The sequence below is a fragment of the Meleagris gallopavo genome, chromosome 1 (assembly GCF_905368555.1).
Source record: "Meleagris gallopavo chromosome 1, MGAL_WU_HG_1.1, whole genome shotgun sequence".
NCBI classification, from domain to species: Eukaryota; Metazoa; Chordata; class Aves; order Galliformes; family Phasianidae; genus Meleagris; species Meleagris gallopavo.
Genome location: NC_139404.1, coordinates 150,766,311 through 150,794,085, shown reverse-complemented (window position 1 = coordinate 150,794,085; position 27,775 = coordinate 150,766,311). Strand labels below are relative to the sequence as shown.

Below are 27,775 nucleotides of genomic sequence, written 5' to 3'. Positions count from 1 at the left end.
GACCCGCAAATACTGGAGTCAAATGAAGGGCAACCAATGTGTAGCACCTCTGCTGTGAGGAAAGTCTGAGAGAAAGCTGTGACTGTCCTGCTTGCAGAAGAGGAGGCTCTGGGGAAATCTTATCAATATGTCTAAATACTGAAGGGAGGGTGCAAAGAGAACGAAGTCAGGCTCTTTTCATTGGTGCCCAATGTCAGGACAAGAGGCAATGGGCATTAACTGGAACACGGGAGGTTCTGTCTGAACACTGGGAAGCATTTCTGTGCTGTACAGGTGACTGAGCACTGGCACACGTTGCCCAATGAGGTTGTGGAGTCTTTTCCTTGGAGATATGTAAAAGCTTTTTGGACAAAGTCAAGGGCATGTTACCATAGGTCTCCTTGCCTGAGCAGGGTGGTTGGACAAGATGACTTCCAGGATATGGCATTAGCTAAAATTTTTATCTAAGTATGGGACAATGTGCTCACATGAACAGATACATGGATGATTTTCACTTTCAAGTTTCTCAAATAAAGGAGGAATCAATTTCAAAAGAAACAGGCTAGTGTGCATTTAAGCACTTAGGAAAAGAGTTATAGTCAGTTTCTTAGTGTGCATAAATACTGTTATTTTGATAGATCCCCTGAAGCCTGGAAAATAACAGATATTTACCACTCAATGTAGGAAATGAAGGCATTTAATTTTGTTCATAAGATAGTATGTTGTTGGGTGTGTTATTTTCACTTGATGAAGTCAGGAATCAGGTATAGCACATGATAATAAGTGGACTACTGACTCAAACTTTTAGAACACTTACCAGTTTTCTCTTGTTTCCAGCCTGTTGAACTCTTAACTCGTACTTATTCTTTCTGACATAGAAGGAATGAGCCCCAGAAACCTAAGGGGAGAAAAACATACACTGGGTTCTTCATTTAATTTCGTACAAACTTAATACTAGTTTGTTTCACTCTGTGATTTTCTCTGCCACTGTTACTTTATCTTCTGTCAGCCATGTTCCACCTTTTGCTCAAGTAACCCCCAAATCTCCAGGCTCTTTCTGAGAAGCTTCTTCTTGCCATGCCTACCCTGACCTTCTCGCTTCCCGCTTGCAACTCTGAATCATGTCAGGAGTGGAGATAGAAAACACAGTATTTTTTTAACTAGATGATAGACTATATGAAATGATGAAAACAGGGGAGGAACTCGCATTGCAGCTTTCTTGTAGTTCAAAGTCAATCAACCATGTGACACAGTTCTATTGGAAATTAGGCTTCATTAGTTCTGATGTTCATGGTAGTACTTGTTTTTAATTAAATTACTAAATGAGGGATTATGTGCGGAGAGTGCAGTGGTAGTGTAATTGCTTCCAGTGATGAAATTCAAATTTCAAGCCGTGAGCTTCTGTAATACAAATGGATCCTTTATTTAGCCAGAATGGAGAGCTGCAGTCAGTTAAAAATAAGGTAACAGCTTCACTCACAACAAAAGGGCTGCTCTGACATTAGTATCGTGATTGTTCTGTGACCTTTTCAAGTAAAAATATATTTAAACGTACACTAAATACCAGTGCATGAGTGGTACAGACATTAGAGCTAAACAGTTAGCTTTCTTCAATTATAATTGGAGTTTATGAGACTCATAATACTTTAACATTCAGAGTTTTCAAAGGTGACAGGAGCCACGTGAGCACATGTATTCTCACCTCTGTAATAATATTGGCTACAGAACTTGAGTTGGTGAATTCATGATTGAATTACGGCTCTGCATTTAGCAAAGAATTGCAGGAAGAAGATGCATCCTGTTCTTTTAGGTCCTCTGTGTAAGATGCACAGAAAGGTGGAGTAATTCAAAACGCCAGGCTCAGGGAAATGCAGAAAATGCAAGAGTGGAACATGGATATAGAGATTCATGCAACACAGAATTGGCAGGGTGTTGTTTTTTAAGAAGACATCAAATCTTAATTTAGGAATGTCACACAACAGCATGAATCGTCGTCTAAATTACCCATTAAAATTCACTCAGTGGGTTTGAAGATGTTTCTCTTTTATGCCAAATGTGTCAAGTTACTACTACACCTTTTTTTTTTTTTTCCTTCCTAAAATAAGAACTGCTTATGTCCGTCCATTTTTTCCATATTTTTTAGTTCTATTTTTATTTTGGCAATATATTGCCAACTTGTTGTAGTGAGTTGACTGGTCAACAACTAAGTCCCTACCGGGTTTTTATTCACTCCTCCTGAAGTGGGGTGCGGGAGAAAACTGGAGGAGTAGAGGACAGTTTAGATAAAGACAGTTTAATTAATGAAAGGGGAAAAGAAGATAAAATAAAAACACAAGAAAAACAAGTGATATAAAGGCAATCACCCACCACCTACACCAGAAAACCCATACCAAGTCAGTCTCAGGGAGCTCTGTGAAGACTGCCCCACCTGAGTTAGTGCTGAGCATGACCTGACAAAGTATGGAATATCCATATCTTGGTATGTATTGGTCAGTTTGGGTCATCAGGCCCAGCTATGTCTCCTCCCATTCTCTTGCCCACCTCCACCCTACTACTACAAGAATAGAGCGAGCAGCAGAAAAGACCTGGATGCTGTGCAAGTGCTCTTCAGCAATAGCTAAAACAACAGCGTGTTGTCAGCGCTGTTTTGGTCACCAACATAAAACACAGCAGCACATAGGCTGCTATGAAGAAAATTAGCTCCCTTCCACCGAGATCCAGTAAAGACTTTTCTCTTTTTGTTCTTAATAGAAGTAATGGAAAAAAGAAAGCCATGTGTGTCTTACACACCTTGAAGACTTCTGGATTAAATTCCATCTAAAGTATGATACATATAAAAGAGTAGAAACAGAGACCTTTGTTTTGTTTCTTCATGTTCAAGTGTCCCTTTTCTTTTATTCCTTCACTAATGCCTTTCCTTCTGACATATCTATAATCACGTCTTAGTTTGAAAAGATATCTGGCAACTTTCTTAGAATATAGGAACATAAGAACTGCTTTCCCTAAGTTGGCATTCATCCAAGTTCAAAGGCACCTTCAAGCAGGTACGAACTACCACCGTCACCTATACTGTCTGTTTCTGTACAACATGCATGTGTAAATCCAATTTACTTTAGTATATGTATGAACCTCAGCTTATTTTCCATGCACATGAATATGTTGATACAGGTAAAAAGGCATTTTTTATAATATAATATGTTTTCTTAATATTCTACCACCTTATAGCCCTAGAGGTCCCAGAAGCCTCCATTTCTACTTTTGGCTATTTGCAGCGTTTCAAAGCAATCATTGGGTGCCTGTCCTCTTAGTACCTAATTACACTTTGTAAGGGCTTGATTACCAAAATACATTAAACAATAATTAGATAAGGTTAATTTCCATCTAAACTATAAAGTTGAAAATATCAATATAACTAGTAATTGGCCTTGATCAAGGTAAATAATGTCCTCTTTTTTTATTTACATTTGGTTTTCCCCATAAACTGCCTACTGGGTTATACAGAAGTAAGAGGCTAGCAAAAATCTGAACCCCCATCCATCAGTATTAATCTCACACTTTACTGAGGCCCCATCCATTTATCTTTCCGACACAAATTAGAAATTCAAGAGTTTTAACAAATGAGCCTGCAAATGTAAACTTATTAGGCCATATATTTTTACTACATACTGTGCAGTGCCCTCCACAAAGCTGTCCCTTCAGAGAGTGTTTTCCTATTTTGTGTTATTGATGGCAGCTAACTAATCACATTTTTAATGTTGTCTTTGGGGAGGGCTGTTTGAGTGAATGTGGAAACTAAACTACCCAGAATAAATCTACCTTATTAAATGCTTGAAATTATGTGTCTTTTACAATAAAGAAACTCTCGAACATTGTTACATTTGCTAACCTTCTTTTTGCAGAAATCAAAAGACTGGGATTAATTAAAATAATACATCAAAACAGGGGTTTGTACAGAATACCTCTGCATGTGAGAGAAAGGCCAAGCAAAAACAGTTAATTGGTCTCTTCATCCTTGCTCTCTTTCCTCCCATCAAAGTATCTTTACAAATTGCTTTGAAACTAACCTTTTTTAAAAATCTGATTGTTGTCATTGTCTAAGCTTGGAGAAAATTTACCAGTGAGTGGATCAAAATGTGAATATTGAGACGCAGCCCTCCTCCTGCACTCATTGCACAAGTTTGTCAAAGCTCCTGAATGTCAGGAAGACTTTTCAGATTTTACACAATCAAGCTGTTTTACTGACAACTAATTCTTGAAAGTTTCCATTGAGTGGCATGTTCAGCTTCCTGTCTGCTTTTCTCAGGCATATCTGAACAGTAAGTACATTTTTAAGTCTGTAAAATTTAGAAATGACTGGGCGAAGAACAAACTGATCTGAATTACATAGGCCATTCTTATAGGATTGCATTTAAAACCTTTTAACATGAACAGATAAACACCTTTGACCAAAAATATCCATTCTGTTTTATCTCATCATTCTTTGCATTTAACAAAACAATGTAGTTACTTCAGACATCTATATTTCTTCACTAAAAGGTGGGTTAAATAATTTTAACCAATGATCAGTAGAAATGCTAATTATCCTTTTGTTTCTCCCTTCCTAGCAGCAAATACAAAGAATATTTAGAATTTTATTTTTAAAAATCAGACATATTATCTCTTTCCACATTTTGAACAGTGAAGGACAGATGGTTGGGTTTGACTGGGATCTTTAGGGCTGCTTGAATTAGTGCATCTCATTAGTAACTCAAAAAAAGTGGAGATCGTTTTCTGGTTTTCAGATACACTAGAAATCGCAGCTGTTGTCCCAAGCAAATTTACTAATTACGGCTAATTTTTTAGCTAATTATTTGAAATAGTTAGAATTTTGTTAACACCAATATGCATAAACTGAGAATGCTGAAGTGCCATTACAGTAGTTATGGTAGTAAAGTTATCTAGCAGAATTTCAGAGCAGCCTACTCTGCCATCATAATACAATGTATATCCTATAAATAGGAATCTAATGCATATAAAAATACAAATACTATTGTAAAACCCTACAGCTTGCACTACAGAGGAGGTCAAGCAGGATGATGGTAACAGTCCCATTTGGTCTTATGATTTGTGAATTTCCAGAGGTTATATATGTAGTTTAAGAGTAACCTCAGCATGATCTTCTCTATTATATATAGCAGAAAGGGGGGAAAAGTAACTTTATGTGTGCCTATATTGTAAGACAGTGGGTAAAACCACACATTTTACCCATAAAGCAAATAATTTTTCTTTGTAGAAAAAAAACACCCTAGAGATGTATATGTGGAACCTGCTAATCCTTTTTGTGTGTGCTTAGTCATTTGGCATTTAGCTATAATCAAGATCTAAACTCGTGGAAAGCATGTCAGCTTTGTGTAATAGAATATATATGGGAAGGATGGAACAATTGTCTCCATTACACGCTGATGAAGTTAGTTGCAATCTAAAGCAAAACAAAAAGCACGTTAATAGGAGTTTGTTTATTCTAACATCAAACCTAAGAGACTGAGCCAAGGAGAAATCTTTATTTACTCAAGCAGACCTGGGAAAATGAGAAAATCCCCATGAGTTACATGAAGGTACTTACAGAAGCAGAGGAGATTGTTTTTAATCAAACATCAATAGATATCTAGTTGAAAGATAAATGGAAAGTGTACATTTTATGAGAGCTGAGGGAATATGACAGAACATTTTCCATTAATAGTTGTTCAAAATTTTAAACACATTTCCTCCTTTGCTCTGTTGTGTTCCTCTGACTTGCCTAGCAAAACATTTTATGGGTAAGGATATTGGAGGATGCAGAACTTTAAGAAATTTAGCAATATATTTTCGAAGTTATAAATCATGCATTTATATAAATCAGGCATTTGCATCAATGAATTGTTAGATTGTAGAATTTAATAATAGAGCTTCCATGTTTCAGTACCATTAAATCAGAAACAAAGCAAGAAATTCTCATCTTGTATTCTTGTGGAATCAAACTTAAAAAAAGATAGAATATAACTTTTTTATCTGTATGCACAGATCTTCCTAAGACCAATATGGTACTTAAGTCTAAATATTTAATTCAGCTCTACAGGCTTTAACATATCTATCAGATTTCTGGATCAAATCATTACAGTGTAAGCAGAGATAACTCTTTATCAATTAGTATTAATCCCACAGTTTAATAACATGATATGATAACTATGGAATTTTTAGAATTCTCTTAATATGAATAGGTTTTGAAACAAGCACTTTCTTTAACAAATAGATAAACCTTCAGCCTCTTTGATTACAAAGATATCTCAGGATGCTTCAGCTATCAGGCTGTATTTTGAAATTGGGACAAGCTGGTAAAGAATGCTAGTTAACTATGGACCAGTTAAAAGTTATCAAAATATACTCTCGAAGTTGTGACAACATCCTGGAAATCTGAAAGCCAGCTCTTTGGTCTGAGTCTTCCTACAGAGATTACAAGAGCTGCTACCTTACTGATGTTCAGAATCAAATCTGCTAGCAATGTGGTTGTAGTTTGTCAAATAGAGAATGAAGTTCCTTTGTTAGCTGAAAGTGATTTCTTGAATTTCTGTTGCTTTTCGTTTTGATGTTGTGAGCCTGACATACTAATGAACAGTTTCATTCAAACACTTTTGTGTCCATCTTTTCCAAAAACCTTATTTTGCAAATATTTATATGTACAATAATGTATATTTATATATATACATATATATAAAACGTAATTCATTGGTAAATTCAAGAAAAAGGGCAGAACTCAACATTCAAAAGCTGTTAAGAAGAAAGGACATAAAAAGCGTGATGTGAAGGATGTGAAGAAGGAAATAAAATTTTAGTAATCACAAACAAGCATACAGTATAACATGAATTATTTCTCCAGCTGCATTTTTAAGGACATTAGAATTTGGCAGTAAAAAATGAGCAAAAAAGAGAACAAAACAGTGAAGAAGGGCACTGATTTCCAAAACACTGAGCTGTGAACTTCAATTCGTGCTGTTAAATACATCAGACTTTGTCCATCAAAAACCTTTAACAGTTTAGCCTGTTTAGTATAGTAAAATGAAGCCTATGAAGATATATGACAGCGGTTTATGAGTGTATCAAGGATACACAAAGTGAAGGGAAAAAAGTTATTTAAAACATTGGGTAGTTAACTATACTGGTATGTAAATCAGGTTAGCTTACAAAACATAGTTCCTAATCATCAGAAAACACATATGCATTGTTTGTACAATCTTACAAGAGAAATAGATGAAAACGTCTTGCATTTTAAGAGAGACCTCTTTCATTTTCTGAAAGGGGTTATGCCTTGTGACTAATGCTGCTACTAGTGAACTGCACTTGACATGAAAGTCAGTGGAAGGACTTTCTCCATTTCAAATGATGAAATTAAATTTAAATGCACTGTAAGCAAAATGATTTATTTTTAAACAATATTTCAGATATATGGTTAATATGATTAATAATCATTTTCTTCATTCCAAAACATATAAATTTTTAAAATATATCTTAGGGTAGCTAGAAAAACGTCAAATATTTGTACATTTCTGAATATCAGCTTTTCTTATCAGGCTCTTTTCAGAGGCTTTCAGTGGTCTCTAAACATTTGTATGCATCATCCAGCTTCTTAAATGTTGACCAACACAAATACCAAAGGAATGAAAAATTTTAATATGTAAATGGATTTTTTTTTTAATTTAATTTAATTTTATTTTATTTTGTATAGATAATTGTGTGGCTGATCCTCCTCTCAGCAAAAGCAACAAAACATTCAACTGTTTTAATTGGTGACCTTTTGGTATATATTGTAAGAATGTAAATTACACAGGTAAGTTAAGAGAAGGTGATTTGAAATAGAAGCTTGATAGCAGTTACAAGCACATTTTGAAAGCTAACTCATAAAACAGTTTCGAAAAATCACAGTAATTTGAACAGTACCTCAACTGCGAGCTTCATGCAGTTCAAAAACAGGTATTAAATCCAAATGAATAGAGGACCTCTGTAATAGGCTGTCACAAAAGAAATAAGAATGTATTTTTATTTACTATTCACCTTCGGAGAAGAAAATCTTAAGTCTTCATTTTGAAATAATATAAATTCCTCCTGCATGTAATCAGAAGCAAAGGCATTTTCAGGATTTAGAGGAGGACAAGATAAAATGGTGAAATGCAGAGGCATATACCAGTAATAGACTGCAAAATCAATTTAAGAAGTGCAACTGCAGTTGTCTTTCCCAGGTTTTTAATTATGTGTTTGTTTGCCATGGTGGCCTAATTTAGTCAAGTAGATGAGCCAACATTAAAAGCTGGTAGGAGAGGTAAGTAATCCCCAGGGTGGGCTGCTTGTGAAGAGAGTTTAAAAGCTACATGTACAGAAGCAGAAGCCAACGCAAATTTGAGAAGGGGGTCCACATGATAAACGGTGAAAAGCCAGCAAATCAAATTTTTCACAATTAGTTGAACAACAACTGTGACAGGTTTGGCGCTTAGCATTTTCATTTGTGTGCTCAAATTTGGTTATCTGTCCTCTTTTATGCAAATGTGATGTGACAGGAGAAGCTGGGAGCACTCAAGCAGGCCGATCACTCACAACAGGAGCTAGGTCTGTACAGCTGAGAGGCCTGGATTAAATGGACTGAGTGCTGATGGATAAATGACATAAGCCACACCGAAAGCCTCATGAAGTGATTTAGAACTTCTCGAAGACGATACCCAGAACATAAAAATTATACCTTATCCTCAAATTTAGAAAGAGAGGGGAGAGAAACCACCAGCTTCTAGCAGTAAATAACAACACTTATAATCTCACTAAATCTAAGATGCTTGTTGCCTAGCAGAATACAAAAGTTACAAAAACTACCTCTTGTGATTGCTTATGCACCACCACCTAACTATAAAACTCACTACAGTGGTTTTCTGCCTGTGTGGGAGACCCAAAAAGCTGATAAAGCAATTAAAGCATTAGCTCATGAAATACACGTATAAACACAGAAAATACTTTCATGATATATGTGCAAGTGGTTTGGTGACAAAAAATATCCAGTCATTCTATCCTGCTGCAGAAGGTATAGTAATTAAGGTGATAAATTGTACTTGAAAGCATACTTGCACAGGACAACTTATTTGTGTGTATCTTCTTTGTCAGAAACTGCAATTCACTAGATAGGTTTGCCAGATAAATATCACAGCTTGCTCCTTTAAGCATAGAATCATGGAATAGTTTAGGTTGGAAGGAACCTTAAAGATCAGCCAGTTCCAACCCCCCTGCCAGAGACACCTTTCACTAGACCATGTTGCCCAAAGAACCATCCAAGCTGTCAAAAAGTCAAAATATCACTCTGCATCATACGAGGCAATATGCATTCATGCTAAGTTAATTTTTTTACAATTACTGACAGTACTTGATAGTTCTAGAGACATCCAATCCTTACAAATAGTAGGAAACTTTGTATATAGTGGTCTATTTGTATTTCAACTTTAAGGTTTTTGTGGATCTGAAAGGGGAAAGAATTGTATTAAAAAAAATTCCTTTTGCTGTTGCTAGTATACAAATGAGTGGCAAATAGTTATTAGAAATTCATAAACTGTGGTAGCTCTTGGATTTAATGAAAGTAGAAAATACATGATAGTCTTGTGAGGTAAAGAGTTGAGAAATCTTATATTCTTATGAAAGAAAATCCACAAAAATCTTAAAGTTGAAATACAAATAGTCCGCTATATTCAAAATTGGGGGTAAATAAACTGTTGAATTCTTCAAAAGGCAATGCATTACTTCAGCAAATAACACTATATACAACATTTGGGTACGTTGTATAGATTTGTACATGTGTTGCTGCAAGACTTGAGATCTGTAAACTGATCTGTAAATTCATGGAGATAGAAGTAGAAAACTACTTTACATTGTATTTTTGAATTCCAAGAAAGATTACAGTCTACCTTTCATAATATTATTTTCATTATTTTTCATATTGAATGTTTTTTGTTTACCTGTTTTTAGAATGCAGCTATTGAAGAATACACAGCTTTTTGCAGATTAGGCAACACTTGACAGGGCTCCTAAACCATCAAGTGTCCAGATCACTCGCCAATCTTTCAGAGAGGAAGGGCAAGACAGAAGCATTGATTCTTTGGACAGCTGGACAGATATCTAAAAGGCATCAACCAAGAAAATGCTCTGCACAGCATAAGTGTTCAATTGTTAAAGTTCAACTGACAAAAGCTCCTATTAATGCAATTGTAAAAAGTTGAGACTCATACCTTCCAGCTTATTCTGCAGTAAGTGTGACCAAAGAGGATCCTGTACTCCTATACTACAATAGGTCATTATCATTCATTTCCTCATCTGAAATTACAGTCTGCCTGTTGCTAGTGTAACTGCTTCCCAACTTTGTCAAAGACAATAGGATTAAACAGTTTAAATAATAGCAAAGATTTATTAGTTGGCTTATTAAGGCTAATTGATCCAACTTGAACAAACAGGCTAGTCTTGCTAAAACTTGCTGGTCTTTCAAAACAGCAACTGACTGACTATACAACATACTCCACAGGGGTTCATAACAAACAACAACAAATTTAGAGACTCCCAAGCCACCCAGGAGGAAACACCAAGGCAAGGTTTATCTAAACTGTTAGGTACTTTGAATGCTCTATTAAAGCTCCAGCTGGAAGCCTCTGTGAAATCACAGAAAAACAGTACTTCTTTGCCCCAATTTGCAAGTTTACTAGTATTTCCCAAATGTTTTATAGCAAGTTTTCTACTGCCACAAATTGAGCTGCCTCATGCACATGACAAGACAGCAGGTGAACTGCAGGAAAGGAAACATGTACATAACCAATTTTTCGGCCTGCTTTGGAACTTGAAATCTCAGCTTCCATCTCAGTACCTCCATCTAGCTATTTAACATCGGTAGTTTATTTCACTCACACCCAACAAACTTCGACAAAATCAGCCCTGATGCTGTCTAACCTAATCACAAGTCCTATACATCATGCTACATCCCTATACATACTTAGCTCTTCCCACCTGGCTTGACTCCCTGCCTGGCTCAAATCTCTAAATGCCATCAGAATTGCCTAAGTTCCTTTCCAATGGGTTAGCCTGTCTACACAGATCCATTAGTGGAAATGATGTCTTCCTGCTGCAGCTTAGCCTCAGGGCAGTTTTACCCAGCTGGCAAACCTGAGTTCTCCTAGGAAGCAAAGTGCAGGCACTGCAGCTCATTCCTTCAGCTCAGCTTTCCACAGCACAATGGTGTCTGGGACGAGGCAGCAGCTCCTAAGTAGGCTGCTGCCACTGCATTAGCACAGTAATGACACAAGCCATCGGCCATTAACACAAAACTACTATAAGATATAAAGGGTCTGACAAAACACTTCTCACATCACCTCTGGAAGAAATCCTTAATCCGTTTAAGAGAATGCCTTCCGCACCACCATCTGGTCAGTACCACGGAGGTGGTACTGAAAGGTGCTGAAAGGAAGCAGAACTACCATCACAAATGCTCTGTTCATAAGGCTATGAAGGCTACCTTTTACCGACTTCCAACTGGGTAAAGAAGGTCAGCTCTTATGCAGGGCCATGCAGTTTTCAATTTAGCAGGTGATTGTTAAATCACAGCATTGTTTCACATTTCTAAGGAGATTGTACGAGAGTGATGTTCTCAATTGCCCTTCTCAGCAATGATTCTTCTGATCTTCAACTCCACCTGCTGCTTGTTAAAAGCTTTATTAAATATTTTATCCTGGATCTGTAAATAAGAGAGAAGAAAAGAGAGGAAAAAAAAAAAAAGAATAGAAGCCAAACACAGAGGGCAGCACTGTGGTGCAATTTTTTTGCAATGGAAGTAAATCAAGTTGAACCAAAAATGTGGGAAGAGCTCTACTGATCCCAGCTGATCATTCCTGCCTCAGCATTCCCCCCCAGTTAGACTGCCTCATTTTTGAAAGCATAGCTCAGCTCCTCAATTGCTATATTATCACACAAATACCCACTAGGCACAAAGGATAGGCAGGAGTGACCAGTCATATCCTTCTTATTCAACAGTATAAAAGAGAATGTTCTGTGCAACTTAGTCCTGACCATGAAAGAGTTACTCCTGCTCTACTTGGAAAATGAGTTTTTGAAAAACACTATAAAAATCAGTAGTGGATAGAAATTATTTAACAAAAAGATTCAAAAGGTAAAAGATAGCTCAGTATTTGTTAATTCAGGGTGACTCCAGAGAGTAATTCATAAGCTTCTAAATTAATATTTTTAAGGAGGTCATAAAATGTGAACTTTAGTAACTGCTATAGCCAATCAAGATACCATCAATCCTGCTTTAGACTACTAAAACACTAGTAATTATCTACTCAAATTATTTTAAAAGTTTAATAAAAGCTTATCTACGGATAGTACTGTAGCATGATATACTATCATCTTAAAAATGGCCATGTAGCAAATGCTACTGATTAATCCTTTATTATTTTAGACTCTGGTTTCTAGAATTTATTCCCCTAATACAAAGTTATTTTTTGGCATTTTCCTGATAAGCTATCTTCAAGTGTTTAGTAAACATGAAGGAATTAGTAAACCTGAAATGAAAGGCTGATATGAGAGTAAACATATCAGTATTTTCCCTATATTAAAGTAGCATTAAAGTAAATGAGGATGAGAAAAGAAATAGCACTTACTTGAAAACCATTTGAAAGTGTGCTTACAGAGTGTTCAACCCAGAAACAATCTAATATTTCTTAGTGATTTTAATATTAATGTTACCAAAACATAATTTTAGCAAAGAAATATAGGACAGTATTGACTTATTACAAGTTAATAAAATGTAATGTATGTTCTGTGATTTTTCACTGTATAAGACCACCACCAGCAGAAAATTCAGTTTCACAGTTACACTTACTTTTATCATAGAAAAATAATTTCATAATTCAGGCCAGGAACTAAATCTACTACCTAGCAGATCATGTGTTAACCAGCTCTCAGCTTCTTCTAGTATAAAGGCTCTTTGCTACTTAATCTCACATTTTTCATCAATAGGATACTCCTCCACACACCAAATCTGGCTACATCACAGTGATAAGTACACAACATGCAAGCAGGATGTTGGCTGTGGGAATGAAAAAATCTGAGCTCTAAAACCAGAGAACGTGCCTCCTTCAGATTCCAATAGTTTTGAACACTGACCACAAAGAAGTCTGTAGGACTGCTGGAATACTGTAAACAAATATCCACGAATTATTGACTTGGAACTATAAATGTAAACAGATTTTTTTCTTCTGAAAGGTACTGAATAAAATACTCCTGGGTATTGCAGTAAAAGTAGTATTCTACTTTATCTGTAAAAGGATTAACTGATTTTAAAGGTGTTCCAATAGACAAGTAGTTATTGTTTTTATATCCATCCCATTCAAACAGTAGAATAGAGTATGGAAGCAAAGTTTTAAGCACAGACAACATTTCTCCTCACTGTAATCATTGAAGAGATGGTAATAAATTTAGTTTAAAACTCTTCTCTCTCATCCTATCACATAAAGAAGGGGAGATTTAGATTAGATGCTAATTTGTTAATACAAATTAAATTAGCATTACAAAACACTGCTTTATATGTGAATGATGGTAGTACATTTGGGGAAGTTTTGAAAACTTCAGCAATGAGAAAGATTAAGGCTGTAGAACTTGCATAACAGATAGCATCCAACCACTTCCCCGGTTTTCTAAGGTAAGATGGAAAAGCACCACTAAAAATTACATGAAAATATATATGCATATACTAAGTCTCTCCTTCCTGTTAGCCAAAGTAGTAGAAATACTCTATGGGAGATGTATGATTTTAAACATTTTCTAATACCTCTCTGAGAACAGCAGTGGGTAAATTTTAAGCATCTATTAAATCTGAATGCAAATAGATAAATAGTGATGAATTAAAGCATATTCTTTCAACCACAATTTTTCCTTGACAATCACTTCTGATAAGCAAGGCTTCCATCTTTAAGCATCTTAAAAATGCTGACTTCTTAGAAGTTTTCCAGGACTTTCTGATGTATACTCTACAACTAACAATATGGCTGCCATCTCATACCAAAAAAAAAAGAAAGCTTACAGTGATGTCCACTTAGCTGAATTTGTGAGTTAGGAAGGGCATAACAAAATTAGAAATATCCCAGCACTTTCTGATACTGCACATATAACTGCAAAGGATAGGAAAACACCACACAAGAATTCAAATGTACACCCTTCCGCGCTGTTGGTCTAAACACAATCTATGTACATGGATGTTGCACATTAAGAATTCCAGGTGTAGAGATGCTTAGGCTACAAGTAGCTTCCCAGTTCACACGTGCATGACAGTACAAGATATATAATCATCAGAATGAACAAGTAAAGTTAAAAAATTGCTTTGTGTAGTTATACTGCACCAGTTGGTGGAGTTACAGTAGTAATTCTTCGATGTATTTAGCATGAGGCTACCATAAAACAAAGATAACTGGCTACATTGGTGAAATTACTTCACATTGTGTTAGATTGATAATTTCTTTTGAAGTTTATACAAAAAATAACACCATCTGTCCCACCTCACTCCTTTCCAACAATTAAATGTTGTTTACTTTCTCCAGAGTATAACCACAATAGATTTTTATGTAACACTTTCACAAACAAGATGGAGCGTCATTAAGTTTTCCATAACTTCACCATCAATCTATGAAAAGCTAATTCAACTCCCAGAGAAGAAAAGCAGGTGAATGTATCTGTCTTGTAACACAGAAACATGCCTTTGTTTTATGAAGATTTAAACACCTGGAGTCATGTTTTATCATCGGTACCAAAATCCGAAGAGAGATAACTTGTTTCAGTTCACACAAACAGAATTTCTGCTGACATGGTAAGGATGTATACAGGTTTCTGCAAGAAATGCAAATATTAGCATGAGAATTGAAACAAGGAAAATATTACTGAAGTACTGAAATGGGAGCAAATTACTTCTAGTTATTGTCAGTTTCACTGATGTAGTCATAGTGCCCTCTAGCATTCAGAAGAGAAAATACAGCCCTTTATCTCAATGAAATGAGAATCGAGTCAGAACTGTCCTTGTTTAAGCAGAGAAAGAACAGTTTGCAAATGTGATCAAGAATATTTCTTCAGGTTAAAAGCAAGGTACTTTGAGGGAATGGACACTCCTCTCAGCTTTTATTCACCAAATCTACAGAGTTGAGAAGGTCTGTAAAACGTGATTTCTTGTACCCTAAAGGCATTTGTTTACTCTATAGATCTCACTTATGTACATCCATTAGCAACATGCATGTCATTTTGACAAAAAGATAGGGATTTTTACATGCATAGATGAACATACATACTTGTGAATTCTTTGTTTTCCGTACAAAGAAAAAACATTTTCACGTAAACATCTTTATTGCACAAGATTCCGTGCGAGATGAAAAATAAATTATGATCTATAAAATCCAAGAAACTTTTTTCATTCCCTAGAGAGCAAATTATTGTATGGAGAAAAGACCTAGTATACCTAAGAGCAGAAAAATCTTCCACATAGCTGCAGATCATTAGGAAAACATTTTGGAGAAGTTAGTGGTTCATTTTTTTTCCTTTCCATTCAAAAGAGCACAGTTCATAAACCATAATGAAATTTATTTCATTATGAAATGGTCATTTGCACAGTTCAAGTTTTGAGGCCCATAAATATTTTGTTTTATTTCAAATAAACTCCATAGCTTGTCAGGAGGAATTGTAAATAATAATTTACTTTCCTTCTTCCTTTTTTATGAAAAGTATACACTAAATGATATAAAAAGATCTGCTTCTTAATTTTTTTTAAATATTTACCCAAATTATTACCCAAAATCTTAAGTGAAACTACAACTTAGAGAATAACCTTTAAATTAGAAAATCAGCTAAAAAAATACTTGTATTGGGTGTTGTTAACTTTAAAGATGGTATTACCCTCTTTGTGGCCAAAAGGTCAAAATAAAAGCTAACAAATAAATAGAAACACATGTTACAAAGTTACCTAGATCAATCTATGCCCATGACTGGAGGCAGTAGGCCCTTGGGCCCCATGGCTCCAAAAATGGGAAAGGAAAAAGGGAAGGGTAGGGAAATGGGTTCAGAAACAGAACAGCAGCAACTATCTAAGGAGAGAAACTTAATTTTACTAAATATGATATTGGAATGCAAGGTAACACAATATAATCTAATTGAAATTGAGGCTAATAAATCAAAGAAAATAAGAGAGAGAGTGTGTTGAAAACTGAAAGGCCTACTTGGAACTGGAGGTGCATGGCTTGGAAGCACACCCGCACACTGCCAGGCAGTGAGCGAGAGAGAGCTCCAATCAGATTGAGATCCTGTGACTTCCTCCTGTGACTTATTTTCCTCTCTGCATGTGAAGTCCCCTGGAATATGTAGTTCTTCTTCTCTCCTGAGAACCAGGTATCTGGAAAGTTGTCAGTCCACGGAACTGGATTATTAACTCTTTAATTACCCGTACTTTACATGATACTACGATGTGAAATACCAATAGCAAAATTACAAAACCATGACATTCCACCCCTTATTCTACACCACTACATCATCCTTAATATATATACTTATATACAAACAAACAATAATTAAAATGCATTATACACACAAGTCTGTGTACATATATACACATAGAATTATTGACTGCACTCCTCCAACATCAAATTCCCTTGTGGTAAACATTGAACATACCCATTTTTCTGCATCACCCAACAAGTGGATCCAGGTCCCCGGGTGAAAACAGTACCAGTAAAAGTTTCCAGAGGCTGGAAGGACCCAAAATGCTTTTCCCAACATGCTCTTTACATGTACTACAGGGACTTTATCTCCCTCTACAGTTTGTAGGGAGCTGGATTGGGTAGGACCATCATGACTGATCGATCCTCTGGTACTGACCAACGAGGTGGCTTCTGCCAAATGCTTCTCTCAGTGCTTTCAGCATAGTTTTTAACAACCTATTGTATCATTCAATTTTACCAGAGGCTGGTGCATGGTAGGGGATGTGATAAATCCACTCAATGCCATGATCTTTGGCCCAAGTATTTACAAGATAATTTTTGAAATGAGTCCCATTACCTGACTCAATTCTTTCCAGGGTGCCATGTTGCCACAGGACTTGTTTCTCGAGACCTAATATGGTGTTTCAGGCAGTAGCATGGGGCACTGTGTATGTTTCAAGCCACCCAGTGGTTGCCTCCACCATGGTGAGCACATAACGCTTACCATTGTGAGATTGTGGCAAGGTGATACGATCAACCTGCCATACCTCCCCATATTTATACTTTTGCCATCTCCCTTCCCCCCAGAGAGGTTTCAACCTCTGGGCTTGTTCAATTATGGCACATGTTTCACAGTCATGATAACCCGTGCAATAGTATCCATAGTTAAGTCCACCCCTCGGTCTCTAGCCCACTTATATGCCGCATCCCTTCCTTGATGGCCTGAGGTCTCATGGGGCCCACCGAGCTAGAAATAATTCACCCTTGTTCTGCCAGTCCAGATTTATTTGTGCCACCTCAATTTTGGCAGCTCGATCTACCTGATGGTTATTTTGCTGTTCTTCAGTAGTCCTACTCTTGGGCACATGAGTATCTACATGGTGTACCTTTACAACCATATTCTTTATTTGGGCAGCAATGTCTTTCCACAATTCAGCAGCCCAAATAGGTTACCCCTTCTTTGCCAGTTATTTTGCTCCCACTACTGTAACCACCCCCATAACACATTTGCCACCATCCATGAGTCAGTGTAAAGATAAAGCATTGGCCACCTTTTCCGTTCAGCAACATCTAAGGGTAGTTGGACAGCCTTTACCTCCTCAAATTGGCTTGATTACCCTTTCCCTTCAGTGGCCTCTGCAACTTGTCATGTGGGGCTCTACACAGCAGCTTTCCATCTGCGATGCTTCCCTACAATATGACAAGATCCATCTGTGAACAGGGCGAATTTCTTTTCACTTTCTGGTAGTTCATTGTATGGTGGAGCCTCTTTAGCATGTGACACCTCTTTTCATGGTGATGTTCCAAGCTTTTTGCCTTCAGGCCAGTCCATGATCACCTCTAAGATTCCTGGACGGCTGAGGTTCCCCATCCAAGCTCATTGTGTAATCAGTGCAATCCACTTCCTCCAAGTGGCATCAGTAGCGTGTGGGTGGAGTGAACCTTTCCTTTAAACATCCAGTTCAGCACTGGCAGTCGAGGTGCCAGAAAGAGCTGTGTTTCAGTACCGAATACTTCAGAAGCAGCCCAAACCTCCTCATTTGTGGCTAAGATCTTCTTCTCAGTTGGAGTGTAGCACTCTTTGGACCCCCTGTACGCTCAACTCCAGAATCCCAGGGGTCGGCCTCAGGTCTCTCCTGAGCTCTTTGCCACAAACTCCAAATGGGACCTTTCTCTCCAGCAGCAGTGTAGAGGATGTTCTTCACATCCTGTCCCATCCGTACTGGCCCCAGGGACACGGCACAAGCTCTCTCTTGTTTAATCTGTTCAAAAGCCTGCTGTTGCTCAGGGCCGCACATAAAATCATTTTTCTTCCATGTCATCTGATAAAGGAGGCTTACAATGTGGTTGTAGTTTGGAACATGCATTCTCCAAAAGCCCACTACACCCAGAAAAGATTGTCTCTCTTTCGCTAGTGGGTGGAGACATGGCAGTGATTTTGTCAATCACATCTGCTGGAATGTGACGATGCCCATCTTGCCACTTTATACCAGGAACTGAATTTCCTGGGCAGGTCCTTTCACTTTGCTTCACTTAATAGCAAAACCAGCTTGCCAAATAGAATTTGGATTATTTGCTCTCCTTTCATGAAAACAACTTCTGCTGTATCGCCCCACACAACAACATCATCAATGTACTGCAGGTACTCAGGAGCACTGCCCTGTTCCAGTATGGTTTGGATCAACCCATGGCAAATGGTTGGGCTGTGTTTCTACTCCTGGGACAAACGGTTCCAAGTATACTGAACGTCCCTCCAGGTGAGGGCATTCTGTGGCCAAAGGAATGAAAAAGAAAGCATTAGCAGTATCAGTGGTGGCATACCACTTGGCTGCTTTTGACTCCAGTTCACAGTGGAGTTCTAACACGTCTGGCACAATAGCACTCAATGAGGGTGTGTCTTCATTCAGGCCACGGTAGTCCACTGTCACACCGTTGTCCACTGGCTTTACACACTGGCCATATGGGGCTGTTAAAAGTTGAGTTTCTTGCTGACCACTCCCTGACTCTCTAGCTGACAAATCAACTTATGAATGAGGAACAAGGAATCCCTGTTGGTGTGGTACTCTCACCTGCTGCTCTTTTACTGGTAGCAACCCCACAACAAACCAACCTTCTGACAGTCCAGGCAAAACAGACTGCTGCTTAATCTATAGCAGCTATTCCAAAGGCCCATCGATACCCCTCAGGATCCTTGAAATGTCCCCTTCTGAGGTAATCGATACCAAGTATATATGGAGACCCAGGGCCAGTCACAATAGGATGTTTTTGCCAGTCTTCACCAGTGAGGCTTATTTCGGCCTCCAATACAGTCAATTCTTGAGAGTCTCCAGTCACTCCAGAAATATGAATTGATTCTGTCCCTTCGTGACTCAAGGGCATTAGAGTGCACTGTGCACCACTGGCCACCAGTGCCTTATATTTCTGTGGTTCTGATGCGCCAGGCAGGCCATCTAATCCACACAGTCCAATAAACTCTATTATCCCTTCTGCCCCCTGACTGACGGCAGGGCCCCTGAATTCATTACCTGTAGTAACTGAAGCAACTACACTGATGATTGATCTGTTTTGTAATTCTCTCACCTGTTCTCATAAGTACAGGAGTGATTTGGTCATGCCACTTCTTCGTCTTCTCCGTGGTCACATAAGTAATGCCACAAGGCTATACATGATGTAGTTTTACTATTGTTTTTTGCTTGAGCAGGAAAGTGTTTGCCTTTAAAAGCTGAGATTTTTGATGATACAGGTGAGAAGGAAGGTTCAGCACCTTTTACTAGTTGGATTTTCATTAGTTTGATCAGCTCCTTCATTAGACTCCTTTGATCATTCTGATCTTCTTCAAGTGTTTCTGATACTACTATGGGTTCATCACAATTCATCAGTAGAGACAATCACTCTTGCATTTCCTCTAGTCTGTCTGTTACTTGTCAGATGGCTGAAATGGAAGCGTGCGTTCTGGGTAGCTTTTGTTCAAAGTTTTGAAGTGTAAGAATCAGTTAAAAAACTGGGCGTCTTCTCTGTTGGTCCTCGTATCTTTCAAACGTTGCTGCTAGTGTATTGGCATACCTTTCTGGTGCTGTTCTTGTGAGTTTCTGCCATATATCAGGCGTTGTTCACACTCTTTCAGGATCATGGTCTTGGTGTGGATTGTTAGGAACAAATATAGGGTCATACAACATTTCCACTACGGCTATTTCTCTCAAATACTGGATACCTTTTTCAATTGTATTCCACTTTCTCATCTCGGGCTTCAGATCATCTGTGAAGGGATACCTTTCCTTCACGGCTACTAACACTCATTCCCAGAGGGTGGCAGCTCCATCCATACATTTAACTAATCCCTCTGTCAATAGCTGAGTCTCTGGCAATGCCTCCTAGTTGGCAAGCTTTATTACCACCTGGAAACAAGCTACCAGTCCCACTGTCCCAACAGTGAAGCAATCAGGTAACAAGAGTTTTGTTCGGGCAGCATGTAAACTCCTTTCTTGAGCCTTCGATTTCAGTCATCTTCAGAGGTTGACGAACAGTAGTAATAGAGACTCCATTACTCTCCTCTCCATGTCTCTTTTTCCTGTTGCCTTTCTCGATGACGGTGGTTCTGAGGAGAGCACCTCACATGGATCTTTCTCTACCTCCTCCTTCATTTCTTCTTTTTTCACAAGTTCTAGGCGTGAGGACACCTGTTTCCATTTCTTGTCTTCCACAGGAGCAACTGACATAGTTACTGGTGTTACCTGTGACTGATCAGATTTGACTTGGAGACTGCTCCCTTTGGCTTGAACCTCAGCTTGGAAACTCTCTCTCTCCAGAATAGTATTATATAGAGCGCAATAAGCACAAGCAAACCCCAAATAAGTTGTACCTCCTTAAATATATGTAGGCCGCACCATCCCTGACTCAAATACTGGCTCAGTTTCTCAAGAGTGAAATATCATGACATTGCGGGTCCCTATGCTTCTAAAGTTTTTCCTAAACCTCTCCATATTCCCTGCCAGTCAACATTCTCTGGTTTTGGAGACTTCTTCCACATAACACAAATGGAGAGAAGCACATTCAGGGAGATTGATAACATACACACGAGTATGAACACAAGCATGACCACTAACTCAGCATTCGAAAAATGTGTGACAAACTGAGAAGAAAGCCTGGAAACCAGTTTGAATATCATGTTGTTTGTAAAATTAGCTATATTCCACCTGGTATGTAAGTGTCAAAATTCAAATCATACAACAATGCATATAAGTACCAGGCATGTGTATCCATCAGTACCCTTAACTTAGTGATGTGTATGGGAACTGCTGAATCATGGCCTGAACCTCTGATTGACACCTGAGGCGAGCAATGAGTCAGCCCTGAGAGCACAGGTGAAGGCAATTCTGTGCTACTGGAAGGGGTGGAGCTTGGCTCCACCTCTCTTAGATTCCATTTAAGAGCTGACAACCAGTAAGGAAGGATCTCTTTTGGAGATTGCTCCTCTTGGAGTCTTTTCAGTGAGCCCAGGACAAGGGTAAGCTTTCCATCCATTCTTCTTTAGCATGATAACCTGTTTATCCTAACTTGTATATTTCTTAATTATAACATCTGTATATTCATTGATTATTCAGTGATATATAAACACAGTTTTACAACAAGAAAGCATGATGTTAGTAAGAGGCCAATAAGTTCCAAAGAACATAATGGTTTTTAATCCCTTAGACAGTGCTCCTAAAATAAAGAGCAGATTCATAGCTGGTAGCTGCTAAAAAGGAAAAACATTCGGTATGGTGTTCTGAGTTTGGCAGACTGCCCAGACTACAATCTAATCTATGAAGGTCAAAGTAGATACCAATGCTTCTAAAGTCTCTGGCTTAAAGGAATTCTTTTTTTTTTTTTCCTGCTAATGTTAAAAGCTTTAAAATGCCTGCATTCTCCACCAAAAACTGTCACAGAATTATCTTGATCAATCTATGCCTGTGATGGGAGGCAGTAGGCCCTTGGGCCCCATGACTCCAAAAATGGGAAAGGAAAAAGAGAAGGGTAGGGAAATGGGTTCAGAAACAGAACAGCAGCAACTATCTAAGGAGAGAAACTTAATTTTACTAAATATGATATTGGAATGCAAGGTAACACAATATAATCTAATTGAAATTGAGGCTAATAAATCAAAGAAAATAAGAGAGAGAGTGTGTTGAAAACTGAAAGGCCTACTTGGAACTGGAGGTGCACGGCTTGGAAGCACACCCGCACACTGCCAGGCAGTGAGCGAGAGAGAGCTCCAATCAGATTGAGATCCTGTGACTTCCTCCTGTGACTTATTTTCCTCTCTGCATGTGAAGTCCCCTGGAATATGTAGTTCTTCTTCTCTCCTGAGAACCAGGTATCTGGAAAGTTGTCAGTCCACGGAACTGGATTATTAACTCTTTAATTACCCGTACTTTACATGATACTACGATGTGAAATACCAATAGCAAAATTACAAAACCATGAGAACAAACTAACAAAACGTATGTCTAGTCTAGACACTCATTAGAAATGACTTTTGAAGTGTACATGCCACACAATTTCTCTCCCATTTTCTGAGAAATACTAAAATCTCGTTCATCAACTAGCATAGACAGATTTGTTGAACTCAATATTACAGTACCTGCCAGAGAAAGGTAAGAAACTGAATTCAGAGATTCCAAGGCTGATCTTGGAATTCAATTTTGCAAACTCAAAAATATCAAAAATGCTATTAAAAGAAAGTCAGATTAGTTCATTTTCAAATACAAAATTGATCTCAGCATTACAAGCTTACAATAAGAAGGAAATTATTCTTTAGTCATATGAGTAAAGAAAAGCAATGTCCAGGTAAACTTCATCAAGAACACATATAGAAGAAATTTTCAAAAAACTATCTATTAAGAAAAAAAACAACCTAAAGAAAATGTGTGGAGTAGTATGTTCTTGAAATCCCACTCATTAGCAACCCGCGTAGATCTAAAGAGAATTCAAATAAAGACTGAAATCTATAGACTGTAGTCTATTTCTGTTACATCTATTTTTGATGTCTACAGGTTCAAAGAAGTTCAGAATAACACATGTAAATACTTTAATATAAAAAATGAAAATAATTATTTATTAGACAATATTTAGGCTACTGTGTGACAAAGACACTGGGAGATTTGCAAAGGTCTACACAAGTCCACAAAAACTACCAGTTCTTTTTCACCAAAAATTAGTTTACAATTATACTGCCTCACTGGAAAAACAGATTTATTTTTTTCTTTGTGAAATCTTGATTAAGAATGACAAGTACCCGAGTGCTGTATGCTAGAGCAGTAAGAAATAGCTCCACCTAGGACAAAATGATAAAGAACCATCAATACTGTTCACTTTCATAATTAAATCCATTATTTTTTTTTTCTTCAATAAAATCTCAGGTTTCTGCTGTTTCAGTTTTCCTAATTTTGTCAATTCAAACTTATAAATCGCAATAAAATCTAAGCAGCACAAGATTAAATCTGACCACAACATCTTATGTTGCAACATTAGAACAATGCCAAATTACAAAAAAAATGTGATGTCACTGATGGTCTATGTTTCTTTATGTTACTTTAGGTATTGGTACAACAGTGTTCCAAGTCAGTTGGAAAAGAAAAGAAAAAAAAAAAAAAAAGAACGTGCCTTTGCTTTGTATTTTGTGAGACCTCCTTTTTCAGGATTCCACATTTAAAAAAAAAAAAGTACAGAGGACATAAGAAGCTTCCATCCAAAACAACTACTTTGAATCAAAAATTTCTTGCACAACTTTTAGTGATCTTTTATGCTTATGAGACAACTGACAATTAGAACTGTGTCCACTGCATCTAAATAAGTAAATAAAACAAATCAGACAAATGTTGTATGGTTACTAAAAGCTACTCAACAGCCAACAAAAATAGTAATCTTGCCTAGTTTGAGGATCTCTGCAGAGTAGATGGTCAGCAACAAAAATGAACCTTTTAAGTTAGGTAAAATTGTGCCGCACTGCTATCAGACACGTAAGTTAACTGGGTAGTATTTTTGGAGTCCTTGTCTAATTAAGGAAGAGAGACTGTTTTCAGAGAGTTCTTTAGAAAATAAGCCTATTTTAAATGTCTAAAATTGTAGTAATACTTTTCAGTGAGTTCTTTTTCTGTTTAAGAAATAGACTTGCTATGACTTGGTTGGCAAGTCAGTCATTTGCCTTCGTGTTCTGGTAAGAAATAACATATAACTCATTTATTTCAAATTGGAAAACCCGTAAGAGAAAAATAACTACAACACTGGTAATAAGTAATGCTTGAAAGAGGCATTCTTGCTGTTTTACTGCTTTATAGACAGTAACTCTGAATTACTGGCTCCCATTACGCAACATTTTCCGTAATTTAACCAAATGTGGCTTACTATATTGCTATTTAATTACATATTAGAACACAACTTATTCAAGTACTTCACCACCTAGCTGGAAAAGAAAATACTTTAAGAGTTTACCTTATTATCCAAAGAAATTTGGAAAAGCGTTCTGGGAAAAACCAGTGTAGTCTGTTCTTGGTGTTTCAGACTAGGAAAATCCATTTGCAGAACTGTTAAAAAAAAATACAGTTATTTAAGCTAAGTGTAGTGGAGGTATACTTAAGAATGCGCTCAGAAGGATAAACTAAGAAAAGAAAGAAATGAAAATCAGTAGGATGCTTGGTTTGTTCAGTCAAAGATGCAAAGTAGTAGCTCCAGATGACAAGAAATTTCACTGAATGCTATCCTGATAAAGATCTCATCTCACTGAGATGAGGATTAAGGTAGTAGCAAAGGAACAAGCAAAGCTAGACAAAGAATACCAGAAGTTAAAAAAAAAAAAAAAAGTGAATAAATAAATAAATAAAGTAGTTTGATAGAGAAATACATAGGGCATCTATTTAGACTGCAACCAGAATACCATTACCTTATGCTGAATGGCATCCGATTACAGAATAGTTTTAACTGAAACTAAGCATTTGGATTTGTTTTTTAAAGTGACAGCAAAACAAACTATTTTGATCCAGGTGGTTTTCAATCATTCAAAATGACATAAAATAATAGCAGGAGGTAAAGGAATTGATAGCAAGTATTTTCTCCTGACACCCTTTCTCTGATGAAAGTTTGGGTAAGGAAGGTGTTGAAAATATATTCCCCCTATAGGTAGACCAGGTTGCAAGCAATTATTAAGAAATAAATCTAGCATGGATCTGTTAGCATGCTGAATTCAAAACAAGCAAGCAAATATGGAATAATATTTTTAAAATTAGATAATAAAGAATTTTCAGATGCTTCACAATAAACATCCATATAAAGCATACATAAGTGCTTATAATTGCCTTGTGCTAAGATTTACTGCCACTGAAAAGCCATGGTTGAGCAGTAGAAAAAGCACACAACACAACAACTTTAAGGTAGCATGCACAGTTGTTTCCCCATGCTGTACCTGTTCTGCGTGAGAACATACTAAAAAGTCCCACCTTCTGGACTGACAGTCTGGCAGTATTCAAATGCACTAAATTATTAACAAAGAAAAGTAGAAAAGCCTGTATTTAACTCAGTGAAGTGGAAGAGCTCACTGTATAAAAAAGTTCTTAAAATATTTTATTTTGCCTTAAATTCAGTGTAAAAGGAAACCAATTTCTCAAATGCAGTTCGTTAAGGCAAGATTTTGAACTTACTGTAACAAGCATGGCAGTCAAGTGTAGTATTTCAATGTGAAACTAAGTCTGTATAAAAAAATTAAGTGCATATTTTTGCAGGAAGATATGCATACACATAGGAACATAAAAAGAAACAGGATTAGGGCCTCAGAAAACCCTCCAACATCTAAAAAGTGTGGAATAAAACCTCTACAATGAGACCTCTTCTCTCTGGGATACTATTTCTAATTACCTCTGTTCCTACTATGGAATTTAAAAAAAGGGGGGAGGAGGAGGTGCAGCTCTCCCTCCCTTCCCTCCCAAAACACAGAAATACAAGAATTAAAGAAAACAGACTGCAATACTATTTTCTGCATTTCTTTGTCAGATAAGATTTTACATTGTACTCATGAATGAGTTGATGGAAATAAAGAACTAGTGTTTAACAAATGTTCTTTCTTTTGCAAATGCAGCAGCAGAATAGCACCAAAAGGAAAAAGAAAGTCTACTACTGCAAAAAGCTAGTGAGTTCCCCTTCGTAAGGGAAGAAGCTTCAGATCCAGATCCTGCACAACACAATGCCCTCCTGCAGCCAATTAAGTATTTCTACAGTGTACATTTCACGTATGTACATTTTCACATGACAAAAATACACTATAGTGTGAACTTGCTATCTGCCAAATACTATTTACAAAAAACATCTATAGAACTACAGAGAGATTAAAAAAAAAAAAGTATGTATGTGTGAGCAAAGTTTTTAGAATCATACCTACCAAATATCCCACTTCTCACACTCATCCTAAACTATATAACAAGTAGTGCGCATGTTTTTGTGGGACTAAATTTTCTTCTGCAGTTGTACAGTGCAGGATAAAGAATAAATTTCTTACTATTGAATTGTTATTCTACTTAAAGTTTGACTTAAAACAGCCTTAAAATTCAGAAGACATTCAAAACCTCGTATGTGACAGAGTACATCTATGAGTTAAATTAAATGAAACTTCACTATTTTGAGATTTTTCTTTTGTATTCAATACTATTTTAATGTGAAAGTGATTAGAGCTCTTTTTGTGAGTATGGGGGTGGGGTTGCCATTTGAAATGGTCTTTTTTCTTTTCTTTTTTTTTTTTCTTTTCTTTTTTTTTTTTTTCGTTATGAAGGACCATTGCCTTATCTTTTTTGGTTATTGCTTTTTTTTTTTCTTTTTCTTTTTTTTTTTGAAGACCATTCCATTTATTTATTTTTTAACATCTTAAAGTCATAAGGACTTATATGCAAAGCAGTCATACACTTTATCATTAAAACCCATAGGTAAAATACGTACACAAATCCAACAAAAGGCTAGTACATAGTAAAGCCTAAGCATACTACTATGCAATATTATGAATACATAACTTTAGAGACTTCAGTTTAGTACTGTTATCTATTCATTTCTGAAAACATTCACAAAGATTTTAAATGCAAATTTTCATTCCGTATCTGGAATAGAACAAAAATTATCTATGTTATAACAACTTCTGGTCATTTGTGCTTGACCAATTCAGTAAATTACAAAGAACCCAAAGAATTCTGTAACTTTCTGTAGAACTATGTAATAAAAACATTGCATATGTTCCTAGTATGATGTCTTTAGCAACCATTTACTGAAATGTAACTCAAACATCAATCTCTCAAAACGTGTAACTGATCAGCTTTTTTTTAGTCTATATCCGAATTCAACTTCATCACAAAACCCCTTTTAATACAAAGATGCAGAAGTACATTAGGTAATACTAATGCAACACAGGTGCAGTTCTAGCACTTCATCGATCAGTTGAATCATCTTCTCCATGAACGAGATTCATTATCCTCCTCCTCTTCATCATCATCTTGAAGAAGAGAGTCATCCACCAAAGATTCTTCCTGAAA

The 27,775-nt window shown here is 36.9% G+C and overlaps 1 protein-coding gene across 20 annotated transcripts in view; it reads right to left on the bottom strand.

The window, feature by feature from the left end:
• The window catches only part of RBM26 (RNA binding motif protein 26), an 86,285-nt gene that overhangs the window by 9,559 nt on the left and 48,951 nt on the right, over nt 1-27,775 (bottom strand). For 9 of the 20 annotated variants that reach the window (XM_085215654.1, XM_085215667.1, XM_085215653.1 and 6 more), the window contains 2 exons: nt 7,930-27,775; nt 797-877 (listed from right to left, as the gene is read on the bottom strand). In XM_085215654.1, coding sequence (XP_085071780.1) covers nt 27,686-27,775 — 90 coding nt within the window. In that variant the 3' untranslated portion in view covers nt 797-877; nt 7,930-27,685. Of the gene's footprint in view, nt 1-796 lie in introns of all 20 variants that reach the window. The other 11 variants (XM_085215664.1, XM_085215665.1, XM_085215658.1 and 8 more) reach the window with 11 other exon arrangements.